Source organism: Hirundo rustica, chromosome 2 (assembly GCF_015227805.2).
Source record: "Hirundo rustica isolate bHirRus1 chromosome 2, bHirRus1.pri.v3, whole genome shotgun sequence".
Lineage (NCBI taxonomy): Eukaryota > Metazoa > Chordata > Aves > Passeriformes > Hirundinidae > Hirundo > Hirundo rustica.
Window position 1 is genome coordinate 114,738,013 of NC_053451.1, and position 25,496 is coordinate 114,763,508.

At 47.5% G+C, this 25,496-nt stretch overlaps 1 protein-coding gene and 1 long non-coding RNA gene across 4 annotated transcripts in view; one reads left to right on the forward strand and one right to left on the reverse strand.

Moving 5' to 3' along the window:
- Nucleotides 1-1,142: 1,142 nt before the first annotated feature.
- LOC120749188 (uncharacterized) lies at nucleotides 1,143-3,482 on the reverse strand. The gene is made up of 3 exons (XR_005699579.1): nucleotides 3,400-3,482; nucleotides 2,684-2,938; nucleotides 1,143-1,611 (listed from the first exon to the last, which is right to left on the reverse strand). It is a non-coding gene; the product is annotated as an uncharacterized LOC120749188 (long non-coding RNA).
- Nucleotides 3,483-3,762: 280 nt separating this feature from the next.
- The window catches only part of C2CD2 (C2 calcium dependent domain containing 2), a 37,086-nt gene continuing 15,352 nt past the window's right edge, over nucleotides 3,763-25,496 (forward strand). For all 3 annotated transcript variants that reach the window (XM_040056372.2, XM_040056373.1, XM_040056374.2), the window contains exons 1-8: nucleotides 3,763-4,059; nucleotides 6,531-6,629; nucleotides 14,932-15,051; nucleotides 15,381-15,482; nucleotides 18,486-18,608; nucleotides 18,900-19,020; nucleotides 22,223-22,331; nucleotides 24,389-24,450. In XM_040056372.2, the coding sequence (XP_039912306.1) occupies nucleotides 3,778-4,059; nucleotides 6,531-6,629; nucleotides 14,932-15,051; nucleotides 15,381-15,482; nucleotides 18,486-18,608; nucleotides 18,900-19,020; nucleotides 22,223-22,331; nucleotides 24,389-24,450 (1,018 nt within the window). In that variant the 5' untranslated portion in view covers nucleotides 3,763-3,777. The remainder of the gene's footprint in view (nucleotides 4,060-6,530; nucleotides 6,630-14,931; nucleotides 15,052-15,380; nucleotides 15,483-18,485; nucleotides 18,609-18,899; nucleotides 19,021-22,222; nucleotides 22,332-24,388; nucleotides 24,451-25,496) is intronic.

Sequence of the window (25,496 nt, forward strand, 5' to 3'; positions counted from 1 at the left end):
TTCCAAGTGGGGAGATGTTGGAGGTACCAAAAGATCACCAACTAGGAAGAATCTCTTCAGCAGGAGCTTTCCCAAGGTGATGTCAGTAGCTGTGAAGAACTCTCCAGCTGGGATGAGTGCAGCAAGCAGGAGCTTTCCCAGGGAGAAGCCCGTCACTACCAAGAATTTTCCGACTGGGAAGAATGCATGGAGCAAGGGCTGCACCAAGGAGAAGTCGGTAGCTCTTCAGAACCGTCTGACTGGGAGGACTCTGCTGGCCAAGAGCTTTCCAAAGAGGAAGACTCCATTGGCCAAGAGCTGTCCCAAGGCAGTGGTAGCAGACCCTCCGTGCAGTCCAGTCAGGAAGATGATGGTGACAAAGAGCTTGCTCAGGACATTTGGGAACACGTGTGCATTCACATCACCCAGGACAAGCCCTTGCTGCGGGAGAAGGACGTGGGACAAACTGAGCTTCTTTGAGCTGAGTGAAGAAGAAGACGGGGAGCAAGGACGAGGAGTTTTTGCAGAGGACGGGCTCCCGGTGCCTGTCCCTCGGGAGGCCTGGGTTGAGCACGGGGCAGCTGAGCCGTGCCCCAGGGGCCGCTCTGGGCCTCGCCTCCCCGCCTGGCAGCCCAGGGCCTCCTCAGAGCACCGCGGCTCCTCCGCCTTCGAGGAGCAGGGGACAGGGCAGGGCCACAGAGCCCGGTGCCTGCCCCGCTCGGCTGCTGCTTGTGCTTTTCCCAGCCGGGAGCCCAGGCCCTCAGGGAGCAGCCGGCTCCCCCCAAGAAACGCCGGTCCCGCTTCAGGCGGGCGCTGCGGGCGCTCTTCTGCCGCTCCTGCCTGAGGCCGCAGCCGGACAATCGGTGCCCGCTGCCAGCGCCAGGACGGGCCCTGCAGCTGGCGGCTGGCCCCGAGCCTGCCCCGTGTCCTGAGGGATTCTCTAACCCTAAACAAAACTTGTTAGCCCATCTATAAACTAGATCAATATCCACGCTTGGTTTCCAGGAATAAAGATCTACCCCTAAGCTTATAGTAACAACTTCAAAAGAGCTTAAATATAACCATTTCTTTAACTTTTTTTCTTTTTTTCTTTTTTTTTTTTTTTATAATGAGCAAATATCAGTCATTCACTAGGAATTTTTTAAAACTAGGTGTGCTCTTGAGCGCCTGAGAATTAGTCTTCGTGACAAAAAGGGTCGGGGTCATACTTCTGAAGGGCACTAAAAGAAACAGTCCGGATATGACCTCTTCTAAGTATTTTCTTTTACACTGATGGAAGTATTTCATGCAATCTAGCCCTGCCGTGATTTATACCTCAGTGTCCATTAGCCATACAACCAAAATTCAAGAACCAACATCTCCTGTTGACCGTGCAATTAGGTGCATATTCTGCTGCGTGGTGTGAACAAGGTGCAGGTGCCTTGTAATGCGATTCAAGCAGCTCCCCGACATGGCTCAGCAGGCAGGCATGCTCCTTTAATCCAACCAAGCTGCTTTAGTCTGAATGTGTCCATCCAGGATCAGCAATCCCTGTGTCCATCCAGGATCAGCAATCCCCGGCTGCTTTGCATCTCCCCAAGGGAATCTCCCCAAGGCCAAAAGTTAGCGGTGTGGTCAGCCCCAAAGCAGCACCTGTGGGGGACAGTTGGGGTGGCTCAGGGGTGAATCCCAGAGAATCATCAAGGTGGGAAGATTCCCACCAGCACTGCCATCATCACCCCAAAACCACGTCCCCAGGTGCCACACTCTGGATGACTCTGGATGACTTCTGGATGATTCAACACTTCCAGAGACAGCGACTCCATCGCCTCCCCAGGCAACTCCTTCCAATACCCGATCGCTGTGTCAGGGAAAATTTGTTCTAATGTTTAGTCTGAACCTCCCCTGGTGGAATGGAAGGCTATTTTCTCTTATCATGGAAGAGATGCTGGTCCTTTGGGACTGTGTCCATGAGGAATGGGCACACATGGGAGGTGTTTCTCCAGGGATGTCACTGCAGGACTGTGACACAAATGATTCTTCCAAAGCAGTGAAGGTTGAATTTAAGAAATAGTAGTAGTAAGAAAAAAAGACCACAACCTCCCCACTCACAAAAAACAAACAAAAACCCCTAAAAACATACCCCAAAAACAGTAAGAATAGGAATAAGTATAAGAATAAGAAGATGATGAAGAAATAATAGTAGTAAATAAGAATGAGGAAAGGAATAAGAAAAGTAAGTTGAACAAGAATTATGAGAAGAGGGAGAAATAGTAGTAATAATAATAATAACAGAAAATAATACCAGTAAGAATGAGAATAAAAAGAAAAAAAAATAGTAGTAGTATTAAATAAAAAGAAAAAGGTGAAGAAGATGAAACAGTTGTAGAAGTAAATAACAGTATCAAATTAAAATAAACATCCACACAACTTCTAGAATCACAGAATGAAGGGAAGGACCTTAAGGTCCTTTAGTTACAACTAGTTATCTTCTGCTCTCTCTCTGAGACATCTTTCCTATTTTTTTCTATCTCTACCTCCCCTTTTGTGTTGAATACAATCCGTGTTAAATAAAATCCGTATGTTGTCCTCACATGGTCTCCGTTGCACCTTCATTGGGGCAGAGGCATCTCTCCCTCATGGGCTCATAACACCTGCACAGGGGCCCTTCCAGACACAAACATTCCGGAATTTTGTCAGTTCCTCGCTTCCCTTTTCTTCTTACCTCGGCTTCGAGCTGGGAGTGTGCTTGAAAATGTCCAGCAAAGAAGCTTTTGCTGTCTGCTCTGGGAGCCCACACAGCTTCGGGACCTTGTCACCTGTACCTGCACAGCTCCCTCGAGAGGCACGGCAGAACCAGCACCCCGAGAGCCTTGGGAATTCCCCTCTGGGATCAACTGCACACACTTCAGTGCTCTGGAATTCCAGGATCCAGCAAGGAAAAGATGTTCCTGTCCTCTAAGGCAAAGCTCTGGAGGGGCTGAAAGCCAAGTGGAGCAAGATCTTACAATGACGTTGCACGATCAGCGTTCGTAACTTAAGCAAGGGTCGGTTTAGCATGGGGATTTGGGGAAAAAAATCAGGCCAGGGTCTTTGGCTGGGAGGTGCCACGGGCAAAGAGAGATACTAAGAAAGAAACAGAGCAGGCACCTGCCCCATACCCACCCGAACCCCTCTACCTGCGGGAAACTGGGTGCCCCCTCCGTGTCCCCCCTGCCTTCCGAGGTACTGGACAGCCACGCCAAGCCCTTCTATCCCCGGGCACCCACCCTGAACTCCTCCACCTTGGGGGACACAGCGAGCTCACCCTGGGCCCCTTCACCCCCGGATACCAGGTGCCCATCCCCAGCCTTTCTATCCCCTTCCCTCCAGGCTACCAGGAGCACATCATGAGCTTGTATCCCCAGGGCCACCAGATGCTCATCCTACACCCCTCCTTACCCCCACGGGCACCAGGTGCCCACCACAAGCCCGTCTACCCCCGGGCCACCAGGCACTCGGGACGCGGCGGGCCGAGCCACCCCCGCCAGCCCCGCTCGCCGCCCGGCCGCCGCCCCCGCGCCGGCAGCGCTGGCCAGGAGCCAGCAGGAGCCAGCAGGAGCCGAGGCCGTGCCTGCGGCCGGGCCGGGTCTCCTCTCCGCCGCCCCGGGGCGGGGACTGCGCCGTGGGCGGGCGGGGCAGCGCGGCGCGTCCCAGGGCAGCGCCGGTGCCTGCGCCGGAGCCCGCGGGTCGAGCGAGCGCGGCGCGGGGCTGCGGCCGCCGTTCCCCGCCGGCCGCGCCTTGGAGGGGTCCGGAGGCTCGGCCCCATTATGGTCAGCCATGGCGTGGCTGCCGGGCGGGCTGGCCGAGCTGCGCTGGGGCGCGCTGGTCGCCCTCTTCGTGGCGGCGCTGGCCACGCTGGCCGTGTACCTGGTGCAGTACGCGCTGCTGGCGCTGAGGAGGGCCCGCCCGCCGCCGGCCGCCGCCGCCCCGGTGCAGCGGGACGAGCTGCTGGAGGAGGGCGGCTCGGTGCTGGCCTGGGCGCTGTCGCGGGGCAGCTGGAGGCGGCAGTGGCGGCGGGCCTGGGTGGCGGCGCTCCGAGCCGAGGCTGCCGAGCGGGCGGTGAGTGCCGGGATGCAGGTGATGGATGGGGGGGAGGGAGAGGGAAGGGACGGGGGGTGTCCGGCCGCGGCTCCCCCGCGACCGCCGGGATGGGGCCGGCGCCTCCCGGCCTTGGGGCAGCGCTCCGGGACGCGGCTCAGGGCGTCGGAGCGGCTGTAGGGACGCCGTGCTTGCCGGGGGGATGTATCGGCCGTGTTGCTGACCCTCCGTGTGTGTGCGTTTGTGTGTTTATTTACACGTGTGCGTTCGGTGGCTGCTTGGCAGGGATTGCAGGAGGGAGCTGGCCGGAGGCACGGAGTGGGCGCAGGCGTGGGAGCGGGGAAGGATGCGGAGGAAGGAAAGCCCCGATCCCCGCAGCCCCTGGCAGGGGTTCTCTCCTCCGATAACATTGTTCGGGCGTGGGGAGGAGGAAACAATGGAAACTTCCTGGCCTGGGCCTGCGGCCCGTCCTTCGGCAAATAATTCCCAGAGCTGGGCTTCCCCCGTCGTGCCCCAGGCCCCGCCGAATCCGCTTGTGTGCGGTGGAATTCCAAGGGCTGGTGGCCTCCGAGCCCGCTGCACGGTGGATGGGATGCCCGGGGTTTGGTCAGTTTGCCTGTGATCCCGCTCAAGGAAGGATGCACAAAACGTGGTGTTTCTCCCCATCCCAACCTGCCCCTTCCTGAAAAAGGCTTGGTATGGGATCTTGCACGCTGGTGTGTGTAATGGTATGCCCGCTGAGGTGAGGAGGTTAGGTGAGGCTGTGGCAAGCTGATTTCCTTGTCCTGAGGACTGAACTCTTATGTCAGTGCAAAATGCTGAGGATAAAAACTCTAGGAAGTGGCTTGTCCCCAGGTCTCAGAATTTGCTTGCGTCTTAGACCTAAGAGGTTCCTCCTTACACGTCAGGGAGCAGGCTGGGGAAGAAGGAAGAGTGGGGCAACATGTGTGTGTGCGAGATAAGGAATAAAAATTAACACTTTCCAAATATTGTAAGTTGGACAGCAGAAAGAAAATATCTCGTCCGCCCTTTCAAATTGCGCGGTGCGGTTTGAGAAAAGAGCGGTGAAATGAAAGGCTGGTTTGCCCTGCTTGAGCACAGGTGCTGGGAACTGAAAGTAACCAGACACAAGTGGCAGCTTCCCGTCCCTGAGCAGAGAGCAGAGCCCCTTGGACAGGGACAAGCACACCCTCTCTGCCCAGGTGAGCCGCTGGAGCCCAGCGCCTGGCACTGCTCCTGTCCCTGAGCAGAGGGCAGAGCCCCTTGGACAGGGACAAGCACACCCTCCGTGCCCAGGTGAGCAGCTGGAGCCCAGCGCCTGGCGCTGCTCCTGTCCCTGAGCAGAGGGCAGAGCCCCTTGGACAGGGACAAGCACACCCTCCGTGCCCAGGTGAGCAGCTGGAGCGCAGCGCCTGGCACTGCTCCTGTCCCTGAGCAGAGGGCAGAGCCCCTTGGACAGGGACAAGCACACCCTCCGTGCCCAGGTGAGCAGCTGGAGCCCAGCGCCTGGCACTGCTCCTGTCCCTGAGCAGAGGGCAGAGCCCCTTGGACAGGGACAAGCACACCCTCCGTGCCCAGGTGAGCCGCTGGAGCCCAGAGCCTGGCACTGCTCCTGTCCCTGAGCAGAGGGCAGAGCCCCTTGGACAGGGACAAGCACACCCTCCGTGCCCAGGTGAGCAGCTGGAGCCCAGCGCCTGGCACTGCTCCTGTCCCTGAGCAGAGGGCAGAGCCCCTTGGACAGGGACAAGCACACCCTCCGTGCCCAGGTGAGCCGCTGGAGCCCAGCGCCTGGCACTGCGGCGTGACGTCGCTCCCGCTGTCAGCCTCCCAAAACAATGTCGGCAGCACGGAGCTAATGAAATTCCTGCGTGCAAAACAACCTCGGGTGATGAGGGAAGCGGGGCTCAGCGCTCCGTGTGGGTAGCAGGTGAAGAATGCGGTGCTGATGCTTTTGAAGGTATGACCTCAGTGCCCAAGGGCCGCCTTCGCCTTGCTGTCTGTGCGAAGGTGGAGTGGCTGTCATCACCGTCTGCCTTCGCTGATGAGGAGGGCTGGGCAGGGGAAGGCTTCTTTCCTCACCTCTGCAAGATGATATATTTGGGGTTTCTTAGTTTTGGCAGAGCCTGCTGCTGCCGTACTAGCGGGCCGAGCCAAACACGCCTTTCCAAACTACGGCGCTGATAAATCTTTGCTGAAGAACAGCAGTTCCACTGAACCCTGTCGCTGTTCATGGACTTGGCTCTGCACTGTGCACCTTGATATTCTGCTACAGGGAAAGATGACTTGTGATTAGGCCCATAGTTATGTCCTAAGTATATGTTTTCAGGCTCTGCCCTGTATTATGTAGTGAGGTGTCATGCAATTAATACATGGAAGTTTTGTCGTACATTTGCAATTCCAGGAACCTGACTGGCGGTACATTTTTATCACTTGTTTTCAAGTGATGGCTTCGTCACCTAATGATGCTTCTTTTTTTTTCTTTTTTCCCTTAGGATTCTCAATTGCTCACGTTTGAGGAAGATGACCCAGCAGAACCACTTGAGCTAGCAGTTAAAGAAGTTACCAGTGTTGTAAAGTCAGCTGGAGAGAAGGTAAACTTTGGATTTGTTGCCTTTCAAGTGTACCTTGGGTCAGGAAATATTTTATTAGTGTCAGTGGAAGTTTTATTTGTCAATAGATCTGTACCCTTGACCTGTGTTTGTCGAGGCAGGTGAGAGGCTGCCTCTCTAAAGAACCTGTGCAGACTCCCTGCATTGATTCACTTCTTTAGCACCTTGTGAGCAGAATGTGCTCCAGGGCTTCTCCCAAATGCACAATAACCAGGGTTGTGCCAAGTTTACGCCCTCAATGAGCTCATGGAGCAGCCCTCTCCCCCACCTCCATAGTCCTGGTGATGGTTCCCCCATGGGAACTTCATTGAGAAGAAGGAAATTTCTCTCCTGGGACAAGCAAACATCTTTGTCTGCCTCTTGCTGTTTGTGTGGCTGATGACAGATCCGTTTCCTAAGTGGGAGCTGAGCAAGGATCCGTGGGACAGGCACAGAGTCCTGAGGGTGAAGTCCTGACTCTGCTGAACCCTGAATTCAGTGAGGAGCAGATGATTTCTTTGCTCTTCTCCCACTGCAAACACAGAGACGGTGGTTCAATGACTGTGAAATTAAAATTAAGGCAGAACGTGGCTCTTGGAACAGTAAAAAGGGGGGAAAAAAGTCTGTATGTGTCTACTAGCAATGATAGCTCCTGCATTTTTGTCCTAGTGACTGTAAGTACTGGTTATATTAGGCACCTGCATCGAATTAGCCTAATGCTTTTCTTTTAGTTTCGCTTTGTTATTTTGCTTTGCCCATCTGATTTAGATGCTAAGCGGCTCTTCTATGATTCCTTTGAAAAGTATGCATGCTTATCAGCCTGATACACAACTTAGAGGCACACCCTGACTGGTGGCAGCTGGGGATTGTTAACATGTAAAGCTGTTTGTGTACTTATTTTCTCCCTTTTTTTAAAAAAAAAAAATTCTCTCTTTTAATAACAAAGATTACAGCCTATGGTGAGTGGGGCTGGAGAGACTGGACTTGGTAGGACTGTGGGGTTGGCACAAGTGTTACTCTGTGCCCCTGGAAGATGCCACAATGGGAAATGGTGAGGAGAGGGCACTGCTAGGTCTGAAAGTGATGTGCTGTGTCATGTGTGAAGCCAGGACCCTAGGGAGAGCTGCTGTAAATAAAAGCTGGCAAACAACAGCACAAAAAAAATGGTGTCTTGCAGTGCAGTGTCTGAAATGTTGCTGGAAGGGACAGGCAGGGCTGTGTTGAGCCATTCCAGCATCTTAATCGAGGTGTTACACTGCAGACAGAAATTTGATGTGGTTTCAAAACAGCTTAGACCAATACAAGCACATTTTAAAATTTATTGGAATAAAACAGGTTTGCTTTCAAACACTGGGTTCTTCTGAGCTGTGTCAAAACCCAATTTCAATAGCCTTGTGCACAGCTGCTAGAAGAAGTTCTCTGAGTCATTCTTACTCCTTCAGTTAAGGTACAACCTGAATATTTATTTGAATTATAGGGTATAATAACCTTAGAGTGGCAGTCTGGTAGCTACTTTTCCTTCTTCTTTAAAGGCATACCTTTCTCAAAACACCTCAGGAGTTCTCTTATATGATAATTGTGTCTTATATTTACCGAGGTAATGCAAAGGGTGTTTGGTTTTTTGGGGGGATTTTTTTTTGGTGTTTTCTTTTTTCCCCATCCTCTTCAAACTCTTAATGTTTGCACGTGAAATCGAAATCTCTCTCTGCAGCTTGGCCAAACTCAGAAGTTCTGACAGAAATTGGTGTGTGAGTGCGGTGCTGCAGGCATGGTTGGAATGCTGCTGCTTCTCAGCTTGGCCCAGGCTGTGGTGATAGGAACAGAGCTGCTCTGTGGCCGAAGGTTACACCACACTGCCCCTCGATAAAGCCCCTATTTATGAGTTGCCTTCACTCCAACTCTGGGCCAGAGCCTAAATATATAGAATGAAGTGGCCTCTTTTCATTGTGTGGTATTGGTTGTTTTGTTTTAATAAAGTAAACGTTAGAAATATTCTTAGTCTTAGCTTTTTCTGCCAGCCTTTCCATTAGTGCAGTCTATTTCCAGAGGACTTGAACTTCACAACAGAAACAGCAACAAAAGAGAGAATTCTCTTGCTGGGGACTTGGCACAGAGAGTTTGGATGGAGCAGGCTGTGACAGAAGTCTCCCTTCTTTTTCTGCTTCATGCTCGAATGGAAAGGGGTAAAATTCCTTCAGAGTGCCATTCCTTTAATGTCACTGCTGCACTCCTAACTGGGACCATTCCTAGTTACGTACGTGTCTTTATTTCTGATTATTTTTGGTGGGGTGAACTACCCTGACCGTGATGTACAGTTCCTGTTGTCTTTTAACTCCCCATTTTGCTTCAAAAGCCATCCCAGATCTTTGCTGCTTTAATGACTGGGGATTTTTTTTACAAGCCTAGGTGGAATTACAGCCCGTGGAGATTTTTTCCTTGGCTTTTTTTAGTTTTTGCGCTAATATAATCCCTTTTTCTTAAAGTATTTACTCTTCTTCCATGGTGCTTGCTGTCAGTAAATGTATTATGAAGGAATTATATTTCCTTCCAGCTTTTGTTTAGCTTGCCTACATTAGTTGCTCCTTAAATATCCTTCTGCAATGCTGTCCTGGCTCCTAAGTCTCTCCTATGCCCCCATTCTCAGCAGCAGCTCCAGTTAAATCCATATTTTTGAACTTGATGGCTGAAGGGCCACACAGCCCTACAGGTAAGGTCTCACAGTGCAAGGAGGCAGCTTCTTTTTGTCTCTGGAGGTACTTTCCTGAGGGGTTTTGGGCTCCAGTCTGCCTCTCCTGTGGCTGTTTCATGCTGTGAGTGCCTTGTTGCATCAAGGTCTCTCTCGCTGTGGTGGTGTCCTGGTGATGAGCTGTCCTTTGTGTGAGCAGTAGTTGTTAATTTCTTACACACACACACAGTATTTTGTACTGAGTTCCCCTCCTACATTTCAAGGTCTTTCAGCTTTCCTGTGTGATGACCTTATCTTCCTTTAAGTTGCTGCTTCCCAGCTCGCTTTCCTGAGCATCACATTTTCTCTCAGGTTTCTCCTGAGGTATTTTGGACTTTAACTGAGCCATAGGTTTGGTGCCTGAAAGAATCCTTGGTGTCCTGTTTCCAGCTTTCACCTCCTTGCTTGTTGTACTGTCCTCTCCCTTTCAAACATCCCTCTCCACCCTAATGGGGGAATGATGGAGTAGAAACTTAATTGTTTAGTGGGGTGAGCCTACAGAAGTAAACAAGACAAGGTTATGATTTAACCTTCAGAACCGAGTGCCTTGTCAAGGGAGGACTTTGGGGTGGGGGTTTGTTTGCTCCCCTGGAGGTGATCCTGGCTTTGGCACTGTCTGCCTTCCAGCTGCTGCTGCAGATGTGTGCGTGGGCCTCCCATAGGCTTGTGCCACGTCTGCCAGCTTGGCACAAGGATCAGGGAAACCTCAGCACCCCGACAGGGGAGCTGTCCCTGCAAGTGAATTACTCTCCAAGCTACCACAGCACAGACTGGCAAACCTCTCCTGGGGTTTTCTGTCTCCTCTTGGTCTCTGTGTCTTCAGCTGTGCTGTGTCTCAGATGGATTGGAAGGGCTTGCATGGTAGTGAGGTTAAACTAGCAATTCTGTTTCTGGTATTGATTTGTATTCCCCTTTCTGAAATATAAGTACTGCTTCCTGTCTTTGCACCGTTTGATGTTCATTTGAACATATTTGGTGGGTTGGAAATTCTTCCTGTCCTGCCTCCTTGTACTCCCTGCTCGTTTATTTTATTCCCTCGCTCCCCATTTTTTTTCCGCCTATTTGAATTTGAATGCGTTGGTCTCAAAGGAGTGGATAAATTCACATGTTCCATCAACTTCTGCTTTGTTTCTGTTGCTGACGTGGAAACTCTCTCTCCTGTGCTGAGTGCATCCCTCACCCTGCCTTTTCCCTGTGGTGTTTACTACCATTGGGAAAACTGGTCTGAGGTTTTCACTGTATTTACAGGCAAATTCAGTTTGATACTGGCTCCTAAAAGTCCACACCTGCCTGTGCCTGGGTTAGGCATTGAATTTGTCATCTCCCCTTCATTTGCTCTGGTCACTTGGTCAGTTGTTTGGGTAAAGAAGGAGCAGGGAAGAAGCTGGAGAAACCCCCTCAAGCAATGAAGGAATTGGTTCTGGTATCCAAGATCATGTAATTCTTCTGAACAGCTGAGTGCTAATGACTGTCAAAAGGCAGAAGTTTTTGACTTGAAAAATTTTCTCGTGGGGAGGTCTTAAGCTGGGCACACAAACTGGCTGTGTGGCCATTGGCAAGATGAGTTTTCCGTGCCAAAAATAAGAACCTTCTCACCATAGTACCTTACGAGACACACGGGAAATTGTGAGGGTCCTAAATGTTACTGTGAGATCAAGGCAACTCTCACTGTGTGGCTGCTTCATAGTTAATTCTGATTTTCTTGTGAAAATATTAAATATTTGTATTACTTACATACTGCTGAGTAACCTCAAGTAACCTGCTCTTTTTGGAAGTAAATACCAAGTGCAGTAAAACTAATTTCCTTCTAGAAAACAAACAAAAAAAGGCAATCAAGGCCTATCCTGCTGGGGGTTTTACAAACATATGTGGTGTGGCCAGGGCTTGGGGAAGGTGAGGGAGATGTTCTGACATCAGGGCTGTCAGAACTTCCCTCTAAAGTGGGAAGGGAAGCTCAGGGAGGGAACCTGCTGCTGCACTTGGGGAGGGAAGAGTAAAGAAAAGGAAATGTGCAATGCACAAATTAATGGGGTGCCAGTGCCAAAACTGAAACCTCAAGGCAAGAGGACACCAAGAGTGAGGAGCAGAGGCACCGTGGTGCTTCTTGAGATGAAGCAGCTCTTGCTGCTACGTCAGGAAGGAAAAAAAAAGAGATTTTTGAAGCCTGTCCAGCAAAACTGCAAAGGGAAAAAGTCTGGATATAGAGGGGGATGGCAAAGCAGGGGAAGAGTTCTAATAGCTGTGAGGACACAAGTCTGGACCCTTGCCTCTCTCAGAAGAATAGCCTTGCTCTAACCACGGTGCTTTTTCAGTCTCCTTTGTTCCTGTGGTTGTTTCTCTGGAAGAGAATTGTTTATAGGATAACTGTACTCAGAGTTTTAGATGTGTGTGAGCGAGCTGTGCCGCAGCATCTGCAGCTCACTGGAGCTGGGTGCCAGCATTTTGCACGTGGGGAGGTGAGCCCAGCCAGGTCTGGGAGATTTGGCCGCTGCGGCTCATCCCATCATGAGGATGTCAGGTCAGGGATGAAGAGGAGAGGCTGGAAACAGCAGGAATAACCCTGGCAGAGCACTGAGGAGGAGCAGGGACACAAAGGTACCTGTGGGAGGGCTGGGAACTCCTTCCATGGGACATCCCCAAAGCACTTGGTTCGGTTTCTTTGTGCTGCTATTTCACCTCACCCTGTTTCTCCTAATTTGGGAGATGGGTCTCGTCCACGTGTAGGATCACAAGAGGGAGCTGGGGGTGACCCCTCTGGGAGTTCAGAATCAGCTGGTCCCAGCTGCTCTGCAGGGCTTGATATTTAAAGAGCAGCTTGTTATGGAAGTGACAGGTTTCCTAAACTCTAAAACACAGAGCGTTGATAACTGAGGATGTGTCTGGTAAGGGAAGTGGGAGAGAGAACAAGGAACAGAAAGGAAATTGAAGGAGAACTCTCTTCCTGTCGGGCCAGGTTCCTCTGTTTCCTTGTGGATACTTATCTTTGCCCTTTCTCCCCCTGCCAACCAGAAAGGGATGCTTTGCCTGGCCCTCCCTTCTCCAGCCCTTGCGCAGAGGAAATGAATTTGAGGAAGCAGGCTGGAATGAGGCAGGGGAAAAGGAGCGGAGCACGGGAAGCTTCAGTGTTTTCCTTTGTGTGCCTGCCATGGGGGAAGTGGCCTACATATTCCTGCTCAGGTCTATCAAAATCACCAGCTACACTTCTAAAGGAATGTCACTCAGCAAGGGAAGCAGCAGTTGCAGTCTCTTTAATCACCTTTTCACCACTTGTGGCAGCATCATAGATGGAAACAAAGCTGCTTTCTCTTCAAATTCTAGCCCGGTATATCTCTCGGTATTCTGGCTCCATGATCCATCCTGCTCCCCGAACAAAGGGATTCACCTGACATAAAGACATACTATTTTCCATTTACAAACATGGAACCACTCCTTTTGATGATTGGACTAAAAATTGACAGGTGGCTGTATGTGAATACCACAGTCTTTTTAGTGAGGGCAGAGGGGGAACAGTAGATGTCATTGGCAGGAAATAAATGGATCAAGGAGACTAAAACTCCAAAGTCCACTAGTCTGGGCTTTAAAATGAAAGGTAAAAATATATATAAAAAAACTGGTTTAGCATCTCTTGACAAAATGCGGAAGGAAAAATTAAAGTTCCACCACCTGCAGTGTCTGTTTCCATCCTTTATTTGGAATTAAACATGATTAAGAAACAAGTGGCACACGAAGCTCATCTACCAACTCTCTGGCCACACTTTTATTTCTTTTAAAAGCATTAATCAGCCACGTACCTGGCAACCTTGGCTCTTGGACATCCAGAAATTCCAGATGAATGGCTCTGCATTGCGTGTACAGCGAGTCCAACTTGTTCTGAATGCATTGAACTTCCTATGGATGTATGGAAAAAAAAAATCTATGGATGATAAAACACTGCATTTCAGATATGAAAGTGTCAGCAGTTTTTGCATCAGTCCTGTCCTTTTTTTCCTCCTCTTCCCTCAAGAAAGAGGAAAGAACCTTTTCCTTTTCAAAGTCTTTAAACAGTCACTGTATCAGTCCATTGCTTTGAATGAAAGAAGTGATTCTGTATTTCATCTCAGCTACAAGTAAAACAAGCAGCTGGGCTCTTTGTTCTTGTCAGCTATTAAAAATCCTTTCTATTTTACTGGATGTTGGTGGTGTTTGTGTGGGATTAAGGTCAGAAATCACTTCTGAAAGAATCTGGACTTTGGGAAAGGGGAGAGGTGCAGAAGACTCATTTGTCCGCTTCTAAATTATAATTTGCAGAGACATAACCTGAAAAGGCAAATCGTATTGCTCATGGGTGTGGTTGGGATTTTTATTTGTCATATCCACCTCCCCACCCCCTGCTCCTTTGTAATTAAGTCTCTACCTTAATGGATGTACTCAGGCCCTTGATAAAAGCCCTGGCCATCCTTAAAATGTACCCCAGAGAGCTCAGGGAGAGGAAATGTATTTAAGGAGAGACTGATAAAGGATCTTCCAGGAGGTTCATGATTCCTTTCAAAGCTTTCAGCTTCAATTCCAGTGCCCCTAAGTGGAGCAGCAAGTGCACAAACACCATTTAATAGCGCCACGCAGAGTTTTTGTCAGGCAAACCTTGCAGGGAATTATTTGTCTGTGCATTGCATTGACCTGGTTCCCTGTGCCTGAGTCAGTGTCAGGAGCTTTGGGGACAGTAACCACAGAGGGACGGTGACAAGCAGCTCTCCTCCACCAGCACATCTGTTTGCAAAACAAACATGCCTTCGTGGTGTGATGAATAATTTCTGACTTCCACTCCACGGGCTTTCCTGTGCTGCCAGGAACCCTCCAGGGAATTCTGCACACTCCAGGAATTCTGCAAGGCAGCTCAGTCAGTTTGCAGAGGGGAGGGAGCAAAAACTGCCCACCGTTTACAAACTCAGTGTGATAACAAGTTAAATTACTGCTTGTGAAAGTGTATTGCAGTCAAGTGGCACTCAGACTTTTCCCAGACATTTGGCTTTGTCACCGCATTCCAGGGCCTTTTTTGGTTTGGTCAAAGGGTTGAATAAATTTTTAAAGGCTCCTGCTCGTCCCACTGAGAACTGGAATTACTCAGACAGAATCCTCTGCTGTAGCAGCAGGTTTATACCAAAGTTTCACGTTTGTAGGATGTCACTGAACTAAAGGTTGTGTGGCAAATCAGCTGTCCTGTTGTAGGCTACTTAGCTCAGAGCAGAAGAACAACAAACATCTTTGCCTTCTTGGAGCTTTTAATACATAGATCTGTGAAATGAACATTGTCAGGCAAGGAGTTGTTTCTCAGGTAACAATACAAAGGAAATTTTGGGAAATGCCATAATTTGCAGGTATTAAATTTTGAGTATAGATTTGAACTCTTGAACTATATGATTTTAGAAGACTGTGCAGAAGGAGTTGGGAACATGAATGAAACTGCTTAGAAATTTCCCATCTGCGAACTGAGCATAATTCTGCTAGCTTAAATTCCTTTCTTATTTTCTTTCTTCCCTCCACCAGACCTTCTGAAGACATTTGTTTTTCCCTTCGTTTCCCCTCATCCTTTTCTTTTTCCAGGTGGTTTCTTGCAATGTTGTGGGAGATTCTGTTAAATTCCTCGTTGCTGTCTCAGCCCCTCCGCCCGCTGCTGCCGAAGCTCAGTCGTATTTTGTGAAGCTGTCCCCAGTCCACCTGCAGGTAAAGTCTTAAGTGGTGTTCTCTCTTCCCTTCCTTTTCTTTCCCCTCCGGGGCAGGTGGTAAAATACAGAAATTAAGCTGCCTCTTGAGGAGACTAGAGATAAATATCATGTTGGGTAGGCTACTTGGATATCTAGAACAATTCCCTTTTTTAACTGGCACGCACTCTCAAAGCTTAAGCAATTTCTGCCTTGTTGGAGTGTCACTTTGAATTTGCCTACTCAGAAACTGGTGTCATTCTTCCTGTGCTGAGCCTTAGAGTGTAGATTGACCTGCAGTTTCCTTACAGGACACCACAAGACTCTACAATAACTTTTTCTTGTCCATAGCTTCAGCTCTACGTGAAAGACAAAGGAGAAGATGTCAAAGTTGAGTGGTTCCTCGTTAACACCAATGAAATCAACTTTGAAATCCAGCCAGCAGTGCAGGAGGTCAGTCAGTGAGTTTTATTTGTTGTAATGGTAGAGCAGGTGGGTCTCCATCCCCTTGGTCCAAACTGTGGTGTAAAGCATCTGCCATGGATCATCTGTCAACTCCCTACATCTCTGAAATCCAGCACCACCTCTCAAGATTACTGAAACAAGTCTGTATTTGACAGACAAACAACTTTCAGCCAAATTCAAGGTGTGAAAAATGTCTGTTCCTGAGTATCTTCTCTCAGAACACTTCTAAAATAATAAAAAATCCCCCAGTTGTAATGGTACTTCCATCAAAGCAATTAAAACGTTGCCTCTTCCCTAATTTAAATCAGTTTTGAAATCTGGCAACAGTAGATCAGAAACGGCTGTGAAAAGTACAGTTATTTAAGGAAATGATGGATGATCTAAAAATATTTTGATGCTTTTGGAATTGCACCTGGTCTTTGAATATGAGCACTGATTCATTGGGACATCTCCTGCAAGAGTTTCATCTTGACTGGGATTCTCTTCTGCCTTTGACTCTTCACAGTTTTTTATTTTTGGCACAAATGTGGTTATTTAACTGTTTCTTACAAGTGTAGGGGAAGGCTTGTTTGTGTTTTGTGGAGTTGTTTACTTGACTGAAGTCGTTGTTAAAAAATAAGTTTATCGTAGGGCTGCTTCTAAAGACCTGTGCTGAGAGAGCTACAATCATAATAATTTATCACCACAGCTTCTGTCCATAAAAATGTGAAACTCATAACTACAGTCAGACAAACCTTTTGAAGTGTGCTTTAATGTAAGCTTTACCGTGCACACGTAGCATGACAATGACCTTCATATGCTGGGGTGGTGTGTTGATTATCCACATTTGAACAGTCATTAAGCGTTAAATCCTTCCTGACAAACACAGATGACTCTGCTGCAGTCACTGGACCTCACAGTCAGCTTTTTGAGAGGTGCCCAAGTCCAGCTTTGCAGAGTTGCACCTGTTCTGCTTTGCCTGCATTTTTAGAACGAGCCTGTTAAATTCTTTATTCGTTACAGGGCTTTATTTTCACTTTGAAGTTTGTATTAGCACTTGTGGAAGAGGAGAGGCAATAAACAAAGGGCTAAAACCTGTGAGCAAGCTACACCTTAGAAACTGCTGCAGCTCCTAAACTTCACTGTCAGCTTTGGTGTCTTGTTTTTTTTTTCCTCTTTCAGAAGCCACGCTGTGTGTACAAACAAATACCTTTAATTACCTGTGATTATCTCCACGGTGGTTTTGACATCACACAAGCTGGGTATAATAACCCATTTTCTCTTGGTAATGGCTGGCTGAACTCCAATTGTGTTGGGCAACCTGGCTGGCTGGTAGGGTTTGGATTTACACAGGATAACTTCCTGTGCTGGTTGTGGTGTACACCCCTAGCTCCAGGCAAGCCCAAAGTGAAACCTGTCGGTTTGATCATTTTAGGATGGCAGCTAAGCCATTGTGGCTTGTCTTTTGGAGGGAGTTGTGGTGGGGATTCACTTTCCAAAAAAAGGATGGCTGAAAATGAGGCAGAGCTGACAGGAGGCTCTTTAATCAATCTCCTTCCCAAATGACTGTGGAAACAACAGCAAATACCTGTGAACACAGGTCCAGTGACTGAGGTTGCTGTTAAATGACAGATGTCACATTAGGCTGATGGCAAAGCAGGAGAAGCAACTGGGATTTTACAATCTAGGTAAGAGCAGGGGAGGGAAATTACCTCCAAAACAATGAAGAGTGACCACAATTTATCTGCTTCCTTAAGTAACTTAAGTAATGAAATTGCTGTTACTGAGGCTTTAAAAAGCCTAACTTGCTGTGATCTTTAATAAAGTGAATGAGGATTATCTGTTTCCTTGGTGGCTATTTGAGGGCACATGTAAATGCAGCAGATTTTTGTGGGACTGGCCAGTGCTGTTGCATGTTTTGAACGTGTCATCTAAGGCCAGTTAGGTAAGAAGGCAGTAAACCAGGATTTCTGTACACAGCATTGCTGGGATTTTTTGTGAAACCCCCTAAATGTTTCTCTAACACCTGGGTAGCTGGGAAAGGGCTGTTCCTCCCAATCTGTGTGACCTGTTGAGCAAGGTGCACATCAGTGAAGTCTCTCAGTGTGGTATCAGATGAGAAAAGATGGATGGCTCCTCTGTTTTTAGGTCAGATCTGTGTCTCCTACTTCAGTCTTTCCTTTAGAAAAGAAACCTTACTGAGGTTTCAGAGCTGTTGGGTTTCTGGGACAGCTTGATTTAAAAATCTGTGTCCTGTAGGTAACTGAGCAGAAGAAAATTCCTGAGGAGCACACTGTGAAAATCAGGCATTCTCCAGGAGCACAGGGAGGGCAGTTCACCGTCTTCATACACCTTAGAATTAATCATGTGAAGCTACACATGTGTGCACGAAATCTGTGGGCTGTTCTGACCCCTCAGAGGTTGTGGTGCTAAGCCAGATGGCCATGAGCTTTTTTTTATGGGCAAACTACAGCTCAGTGCCCCAGAGCAGCACGACTCTGTCCATACACTGCACTTTTCAGCAAGGTAGAAGACCTCCAGGAGATGCTCTAATATTTGTTTTCAGTGCAGCACAGGATTAACTTCTTCTCAGCTGTTGCGAGCTGGCATAACTCCCATTAAATCAGTGGAACGGTGCTGATCTGCTTATCTGATGACCTGATCTGCTCTCTCAGGGGAGTACAGAGCAGTGCAGAATCTTAAAAATGCCATCATAAGATAAAAACTGTGTGAAAAAACTTCTGGTTTTGTGGGTAACAGCTGTGCCTTCCTAACTCTTCATAACAGCGTGAGTTTTTCAGTGTTTAATTCTAGCTTTCCTTTAATACGTAGTAGAGAAATCTAAGTAATTCTTGGCATGATCTGTTTTTAGATTGTTGTTGGCAACAGAAACCACGTGTCTCTCTGTCACAAACCCAATGTTGGATGGCTTTGGTGGTTTAGATATATACCAGCTTAATTTCTGCCTCAACTTCTGAGTTTGGAGAAGCCTGATTGTTTGTTTCCTCATAGGGACAGACAGCAGGGGCATGTGCAATATCTGAAACGCTCAGAGATGTCTTGAAGAACCTCTTCAGCTCAGCTTCTCCATCTGTAGTGTTGAGCGTGAGGCCTGCAGATACAAAGGAGGTTCAGGTAAGGGCTCGTTCCTTCCAAAACCTTCGGAGAAGATTCCTTCTGCTTAGTCCTGAGTGCTTTTATTATGCATTCAGGCCTCCCAGATGAGTAAGTTCAACAGTGTGCAATGACCAGAGCCAGCTGGGACACGAGTTTAGAGCAGCAGAGCCCGTGGCAGCGGAGGCTCTGTGGTCACACGTCCCATGTGGCTCCATGTTGGTGTCGCAGCCCGGCTCTGCTGCCCTGTGTGACACAAAGGTTTGGTGTTGGCACATCCCCAGCGCCCCTTGTCCTGCTTGCCTTTTGCAGAATGTACAGAACACGAGCCTTCTCCCTCAGGGCACGAGTCCTCCCAAACCTCCCAGGGCTCACGACCTCAAGCTGCTGGTGAGGAACATCGCGGTGGAGCCGAGCGATCTCCGTGCTGCAGGTAACTGCTGCTCCCCTTGGGGCAGGCCTGGCCTTGGGGGTTTTTAACTCTCCTGTCAGCTGAGATAATGTGGAAGTTCTGGGTTACAGCCTGCTCTCAAAAGGAGGTTTAAGAAATTGCTGTATTCTGAGAAATTGACTTTGTAGAGTCCCAGAATGGTTTGGGTTGGAAGGAACCTGAAAGCTCAGCTCATGGGCAGGGACACCTTCCACTACCCCAGATTGCTCAAAGCTCCATCCAGCCTGGCCCTGAGCATTCCCAGGGATGGAGCAGCCACAGCTTCTCTGGACAACCTGTACCAGTGCTGACTTAATGTACATTTTAGTTTATTTGAGTATTTAAACATCTTGTTCTTGTACAGAAACCCATCATTGCTGAAAACAGAGTGAGATGTATAAAGCTGGCTGATTATTTTCTGGCTTTCAGTTTTAATTTCTAAAAGTTCTCACTTTGGCTGTACCCAATATGAGGGGCTCAAATCCAACTCTCCATTAGCTGCTGGCAGTGACACTGGCTTGATTCAGTGTTACCTTGTTTTTCTTTACTTCTGGGTGATTTGCAGATGAACCTCAAACTCTCCTCCTGTATTAGAAACTCCTGAAAAATGTGGGGTTTTTTGTTGTCAAGGCCTTTTTCCCCTGATGAAGTACCTCTTCAGGTAAAGGAAGAAGGTGCCTCTTGCAGGTGGAGAATGAAGCCAAAAAAGAGGCCAGTGCTTAGTGAAGTTAGTGTTGGGTTTGGAAAGCAGCACCAGGCCTCTCTTGCAAGTACTCAGACATCTCCAGGTGCAGGCACATCTCTGTCACTGCTCGAGGCGTGAGCAGGCACAGCTCAGATTCTGCCAGTGGAAATACAGATTTGGAGGCTCTGTTATTTACGGCCACTAAACAATTCTGGGACAATATTTTTAATGGAAGCTTTTGGCTGCTAAATTGGGCAAGGCAGTAGTTTTAGATAAATATATCCTACTTGCTGTTCTCCTTTATTTTTTCAGTTAGGTGTAATAGATTTCTGCCCTTGAGTCTTGCATAATGCAGCTTCGCTCATCTTGGTTGGAAGTGAGCCCCCTAAAAATCTCTGCAGAGCTGCTTTTTTTTTTTTTAAAAAGCAATTCTGGAACTCTTGTCTGGGAAATGTCCTATTGCAATAAAATTATGCTGGCAACTGCAGCCCAGTCTAGTGCAAAGTGCCCCAGCCCACGGCAGGGAATGGGAATGAAATGATCTTTAAGGTCCCTTCCCAAAGCATTCTGTGATTTGTTATTACTCTACAATTTCCTAGTGCAAACGAAACTTTCCAAAAGTTTGGGTCGTTTTGCCTTGCTTTAAAAGTTGTGAGATGAGATACTTTCGTGTGCATAGAAGAGAAAATTCACCTTCTGAGAATCACTGCACCTTCCCTAAAAATGAGGGGAAAAAGAGACAATTCATGTGCTCTACTCTGGGAACACAGATGTTGGGAGGCAAAATCCCCATTTGCTATTCTAACAGCAGGTGGAGGGAGTTTTGCTGGTTCCCCAGCAGCTCCTGAAGTTGTAAATATTTGGAACTGAGTATGAGAAGTTAAGCTTTATAATGAGGTTTAACTGGTACACTTGAAACCCAGTGGGAATCCTGCACCAGCTGGAAAGGTGCTGGCTTCTGGACATAACTTGCTGATTTTTAATAAATATTCCCTTCCCTTTTCCTGGCCTTCCCTTGCAATAATGAATTATCCTGTTGGAACTCAGGCTCCATGGGGCTGTGCAGTATTTCAGGCTAACCTGCACAGGTACACAGGGGGCTGTGCTGGTGAAACCATGGATGATTGATGGATGCCGACAGGGTTTGGAGGAGCTCTGGCTCTGCTGTAGATATCTTAGTTCAGCTGGTGAATACCCAGTAACAGAACTGGTCTCTGCTTATGGGCTGTGCCTGTTTTTAATTTCCTTCGTTTGTGTACGTAAACAAACATCAGTAGATTTTGTACTCCATGCCCTGCAGGGCATCATTTAGGGCAAAAGCGTTTTCTGCTGGTAAGGAAAAAGTAGTGAATCGTTTACAGCAGGGCGCCCAGGGCAGAAAAGCTGCAATACCCTGTTGGGTACAGTTGTTTTGTGGCTCAGCTGTAATTGCAGGCAGGGCTGTGCAGGCTCCCTGCCCTGGGCTGGGGATGTGGCAGCAGGACCAGGCTGCTCACACGTGGCTGGGTGACAGGAACCAGCCCAGGTCCATCAGCTCAGGCTCAGCCCCTGTGAAAGCAGCTCAGCTCCTTGGGTCCCAGATGAGCTGTGTGTACACAGTGCTTTGTCTCCTCTAATCACCTTGGGGGCCCAGGCTGCCCCTGTGCCTGAGGTGGGGCTGATCCAGGGCCCCACAGCATCCCCAGAGAGCAACTGGGAGCTGCTCACAGCAAACACAAACCCAGATTCTTCTGGAGGACTGTGGGCAGCACCTCTTGTTGCTTTGCAAACGGTCAGTGCTGAGCTTTTTGTCGCTTTCCTTGATGTGTTGGAAGTCTGGGATTAAATTATTTCTGATGCTGTGAAAGCCATATTAAAGAAACTGGTTTAAGAGGAACAGATCTGGCCAACTATTTCCCCTTGGAGCAGCAGCATAACTACTCTTAATATGCCAATTTGCAGCACTAACAAATTCTGAGATCAAGGCAGAGATAAGTCTGCAGCAGAGCTTTAAAACTTGTTAAAAACCACAGTGCACAAACCATTGTGAATTAGCACTGCTGTCATCAGTCACTTGCCAGAAATAAAAAAAAAACCAACTTATTTTCATGTCCAAATAAACCACTGTGACTGTGGCCAGGAGGAACTTAGAAAATTTCTGTTTTCTTTTTAAAGCAGCTTTGCTCCCTCCCTGCCTCACACCCACATCATCACTTGCTCACTCTTCTTTTTTTTTCTCTTTTTTTTTTTCTTCGTCTCCCCATCTTTTTGGATCATTTTATACCTGCACCCTGTTGCTTCATGGCAGGATTTAAACTGAGCTGTCACATTTCACAGTGTATAGGGTGGTTCATGGGACAGCAGTGATGCAACAGTGACCTTTGCCATGAGTGCAGCAAGGGAAGGCATTTATTCTGTGGGAGGGTGAGAAAGTATCTGCAAAAATCTGCTCAAAAGTGCAGTGTGCAGGGAATGGGGGCTTCTTTTCAGTGAGTGGCCCCTTGGTGACAGAGCATTAATTGATTTTTCTTGCCCTTACAGGCAGCACAGACCTTGTGTGTATAGTTGAGTTGAATGACCCTATGCAGAAGTTTTCCAGCTCTGTAGCCAAAAATGCTGCACATCCCTTTTGGAAGGAAGAGTTTATCTTGTAAGTAACTTACCTACTGAGAATGCTTTTACACTAAAGCACCTTTTTTTTTTTTTTTTTTTTTTTTTACCTTGAACTGTGTGAGAGAAGAATGGCATTTTGAAATAGGTCCGTTCTTGGCCTTTCTCTGTGTGGCCTCAGAGAAATCTGGAGCTGGTTGGGACTTCAGGATATCTAATTACCCTCTGCATGGATATGAGACACAGATCTCTAGGTGTTCCATGGCAGATACATGATTCTAGTAGATGACAGCAGTCACAGGCATAATAAATCACCTCAAGCTTTCCTACAGTGCCAGAAAAGAAGTGTTAGCAAGGTTTTGAAGTCACTTTACTGTGAAACCTGCATTTGAGGGAATCTAATATCTCTCCCTCCCCTAAGTGGAAAAAGCAAATGTGTAAAAACAATTGACCATCTAAAATAATGTTGGCCATGACTAAAAAGGGAGTGTAAAACTTGAATAAATTTTCTTTCTCCTGTAGAACAAAAAAAGGGACTTTCAGGCAGCCCACACAGTATTCTGTGATTCACACAGCTGCTGCAAATAAGGTCGAAAGTGAGCACTTCTAAAACGACATTTATTTATTTTTTACACTTCTTTTCACTTTCTAACAGCAGAGCAAAAATGCCTTCTGAGGTGCATGGGTTTAGGAAAGGGGGGAGTCACTGCTGAACTTTGTTTTCTGGAGTATCACAAAGTGCTTCAGCCCGTGGGTCTGTGATTCGCTTCGGCCATCTGTTGGTGGAACAGTGCTCAGTGTTGCAGAGCAGGCAAGTTCCCAGCAGTTTGGGACAGGAAGTTTGTGAGAATAATACCCTTTTCCAACTGAAAAGGGCTGAGACAGGGCAGGCAGGATGTGATTAACTTGACTGGAATTTGGCCTTGACACTAGGAATGGTGCTGGGGTTTCCACGGTGTTTTTCAGAAGTGCATGAGGTAAGCTTGGGGGCTTTTACAGATAAATGAGTAGGATTTTGGCAGGGGTTTTTGGACTTCTTTCAAGTTCCCACACACAAACCTCTGCTCTTTTCTTTCTTCAGAGCCAAAAATCTCCTCCACCCTGAACATCACTGCACTGACCACCGTGTCAGGCTCTGCTTTAGCTTCATGGCAAAGCAGCAGAAGTGCCATCAAGGTGCTCCTTTCCAAGTTTTGGGGTGCAGGAAGGGTGGGAGTGGCAGGGGAAAACCTCAAATCTGCTGCATAGATGATGTGCCACAGCATCTGATGGAGGTGGGGTGTCTGCAGCCAGGATGACACCATCCTGCAACAGAGACATGGCAAAATGAAATACATGTTTGCATGCCCTCAGGGGTTTTGGCAGAAGGCCTGCTGAGAAGGTTATAAAATAAAGTTTTACTGGAGGGTTCCTCAGTAGGTGCCCAGTTTGTTTCACTGTCTCAGTCAGAGGAAAGGTTTTGTATCTGTTGTCTAGTCCATCTTAGGAAGTACCACATGTGTAATTCTGAGAGTAGTTCACCTGGGTTTTGGCACACAGAAACTCGTTCTTGTTGGCTTGCAGCATCCTTGAGTCTTGTTTTGGAAAAGTGATACTGACTCTCCTCCTTTAAAGCTGAAACTGCTTTTGCTTTCTTGCATCTGTCCTGTTCTTGCAGGACACTTTCCTGCTTTGACAGGGATGTTGATTGAGTCTGTTCCAGCATCTTGGCTTACACATTTGATCCTGCCAGGAGAAACAAAGCTTTTTGGTGTTGTGGTGCAGCAGTCAGGCTAGGGATAGATTTGATCCTGCCAGGAGAAACAAAGCTTTTTGGTGTTGTGGTGCAGCACAGGAACCATCTTCAGCTTGGAAGGCAGTGTTTTTCAGCTCCTGGGAAGAAGAAAAGGCTCTGAAATTCAGCAAATTGAACCTGTGCAGAAGTAGGGGAGGCACTCAGGCCATGGTTATCTGGCTGTGATCGCTTCAGTCACTCTTACCCACTGCAAGGTGCAGTGTTTGGCTTGGAGAGGGCAGAGAAAAGCTGGGGAAAACGTATGTGGGGAGGAAAATCTGCTTGGCCTGCAAAGACCTAACGTGGTTTTGTTTCCTTCACAGTGAACTAAGTGCCAAATCAAAAGCATTGCAACTGCAAATAGTAGAAGATGGAAAGTTGGATAGTAAGTATTGAGACTGAGTTATTTTGCATGCTCAGCTTTGCTGAGTGTTGACAGAAGTCCCTTTTTATTTCTGGATGGCCACAGAAACTGAGATCCATCAGTAATGCTGGGTGGGAGGAGAATACACTGACCAGGTGCTTCTCTTGTGGTCTGGGTTAAGGTTACAGAGAATCTTTGAGTTTCTTTCTAAATTATCAACAAACTGAATCTTCCAGGTGCTGATATCCTGTATTTTTCCATCTTCTAAAAATCTAACAGATCCACTGTGAACCACTTTTTGGTTTCAAGTTAAGCTTTTGAGTTCTTCCTGTGGCTGAAGAGGAATCATGGGGGTTAATTGGAAATCCTTCATTTTCAAGTCCCAGAGACTGCCTAACAATTCAGGTGTGAAAATCACAGTCAGCTGTAAAACACTCCAATTCTGATTGTGTTGGATTAAATATAAAACATGGGGCCTCAAACATTTTTACCGCTCGATTCTGTTGTTTCAGAATTCCATTTAATAATCTAGATAGACAAAGTTGTGCAATACCTTGCTTATGATATGTGATTATTGGAGGGATTGGAAAATCAAAACCTTTAAAATATTTCTCTGATATGGATGCTATTTTTTATTTAAAAAACCCCCACTTATATGGAGTCAGCAAACTTATTTTTTTCTTGGACAAAGTGTAGTCTTAACTGTGCCAAAGCATCTTTAGTCTTTCAGACAACACCAGGAATGTTCAATATCTTAACTTTCAGCCTGGTTTCCTGAAGAAAAAGGTCCCAGTGGATTGCACTGACAATTCTCTTTCTGCCCCTCCTGTGCTGTCCTTCTCCAAAAAACTTCAACAAAAGATTCAAAGTAGAATCATATTCATCAGTAGAGAGCTGAGTTTTGTGAATATAATGTAGATCCCTGCTTGTATGATACAGGTATAGACAAGACTTTAGTATATATATTTATACTATATATAGAGAGAGAGTATATATATAGACTATAGTATACCTGCTATGCCTGTTCAAATTGTGTTTGAGAAAATAGTTTAATACAAATTCTCAGC